The 2071-nt window shown below is 34.0% G+C and overlaps 1 protein-coding gene across 1 annotated transcript in view; it reads right to left on the reverse strand.

Annotated features, from left to right (window-relative positions):
- MAP3K2 (mitogen-activated protein kinase kinase kinase 2) overlaps window positions 1-2071 on the reverse strand; it is a 153630-nt gene that overhangs the window by 61390 nt on the left and 90169 nt on the right. The window contains exons 7-8 of the mRNA XM_007956397.2: window positions 1362-1492; window positions 397-476 (exon numbers count right to left, since the gene is read on the reverse strand). Of these exons, the coding sequence (XP_007954588.2) occupies window positions 397-476; window positions 1362-1492 (211 nt within the window). The remainder of the gene's footprint in view (window positions 1-396; window positions 477-1361; window positions 1493-2071) is intronic.

Here is a 2071-nt window from a genome sequence, read left to right on the forward strand (position 1 = left end):
GCCCTGGAGAGAACAATCATGGGAGAAGGAGGGCTGCTTATGCACAGGGAGACAGCTAAGGGGTCAGGAGAGTATGGAGGGATGGACACTGGGAAGAGGTAACTATGGGAAGGAAGTGGGAGGGGAGCTGTTGCATTGTGGTAAACTGTGGTCCATGACATGAGACAAAGTATATGTGAACTGCTGCATGGAAAGTGAATTTGCTGTGTAAATCTTCACCCAAATCAAAATTAAAAAAAAGAAAGAAATTGAACATCAGTAAAAAAAAAAAGAAAGAAAGAAAGAAAGAAAGAAGTATCAATTATTTTCCTCTGAATATAGAAGAGTTCTTGATAATTCAGCAGGTTAACTATTTACCCACATACATTCAGAATCAAAAACCACAATCCACATTACCCATCCAAAGGACTATCAAGTGACGGACAGCTTCCTGAGCCAGAATTATCAGGGCTGCTTAAAGATAATGGATCCAGCATCTAGAAAAATAAACAAGAGTACTACCATGATGGAATGACACAGAACCTAAAGTTACTTTTTTTTTTTTAAACAGCTTTACTGAGAATATATAATTCACATACCATAAAATTCAGCCATTTAAACTGTACAATCCAATGGTTTTTATTATATACACAGCATTGTGTAATCTTTACCGTAATTTATTATCACTTTCATCACCTCAAAAAGAAATGTCATACCCATTAGAAATCACTCCCCAGAATTACTAGTTTTCAAATGTTTTAAATGTAGTTGTCCCATGTAGAAAAGCCACCACTTCAAAATTTCCCAAGAGAAAAATACTATCTTCATACACTATTAGTTAAATAATTAAAAGCTAAAATATCCCAGTTTTGCTTACTGAAACGAAGAGCCCCAACCAAACTAAGACTAATGACATAGTGATGTTACATTATAAAATATAAATTATTCTACAATACTGTAATGTTAAGAAAATAACAGCAACTGCATGAAAACATTTCAATACTACAGAACGATTTTTTAAATGTTTTAGAAAGTTCACAAGTCTCAGTTTCACAAAGATAAGTATTTACAGTTTTATTTATCTCTCAAATGTTAATAAAAAAAAATCTAAATATTAACCCCAAGATTACAAACAAATGCATTCATTCACTGATTTATGGATGAGCATTAAAAGTAGTTAGCCTTATTCCAGTATTCTTTATACATCAATGCACACAGCCATTTTCCTATACTTTTTGCTTTTTTGTTCACTAAAGAAGAAGCAGGTTTGAAGAACCCTGCTTCACAATGAAAAATTCCACCCCCATCCACCCCCACCCCACCCCGTTACCCTAACTATATCCATTTCAGTAAAATAAAAGAAGTATCAAACTTCTACTTACTTGGTCCATACTCTCTGGAATGAACTCTCCTTCACTGTTGATACTAGTGAATGACCCATTCCTGGCAACCTGATGTAATTCGTCTGGAATGTATCCTGGGGGAGGGGAACTCCTATCTCTACTAGTAGGACCTCAAAGGAAAAATATTACATGATTTTATAAATATCAACAAGAAAACAAATTCCTTTAGTTACTACACACAGAATTTATCACCAAAAGTTTTTGCAACTAAAATACCATTTTTATCAAATGTTAACAGAATATTTATGTTCGTAAAACTTCAAATATCCTTTCTAAATTCTGACCCATATTGACATCTCCTTGCGTTTCCAAGATAGTATCCCCACAGAAGTAGACTGCCCAGTTTTCCTTCAGAGGATTGGCTAGTGGGTTTGAAGCTCCAGCCTTCTGATTAGCAGTCAAATGCCTTAGGCACTATGCCATAGAGTTCCCTCTAAACTCCTACTCAAATCTCTTTATAGTAATTATTCACACTTAGTAGGTAGTATTTTTTTCTGACTGTTGCCAACTACATTATAGTCTGATGATATAGATTTGATATTTAGACAAATGTCTTTCAAACTTAGGTATATGTTAGTTTTTTTTTTTTTTTTTTTAAATTGTGATTTAGGTGAAGATTTACAGAGCAAATTCATTTTCCATACAGCAGTTCACATATACTTTGTCTCATGTCATTGCCCACAGTTTAT

The sequence above is a fragment of the Orycteropus afer genome, unplaced genomic scaffold, assembly GCF_000298275.1.
Source record: "Orycteropus afer afer isolate SDZICR_OR568_19922 unplaced genomic scaffold, OryAfe1.0 scaffold00612, whole genome shotgun sequence".
Taxonomy (NCBI): domain Eukaryota; kingdom Metazoa; phylum Chordata; class Mammalia; order Tubulidentata; family Orycteropodidae; genus Orycteropus; species Orycteropus afer.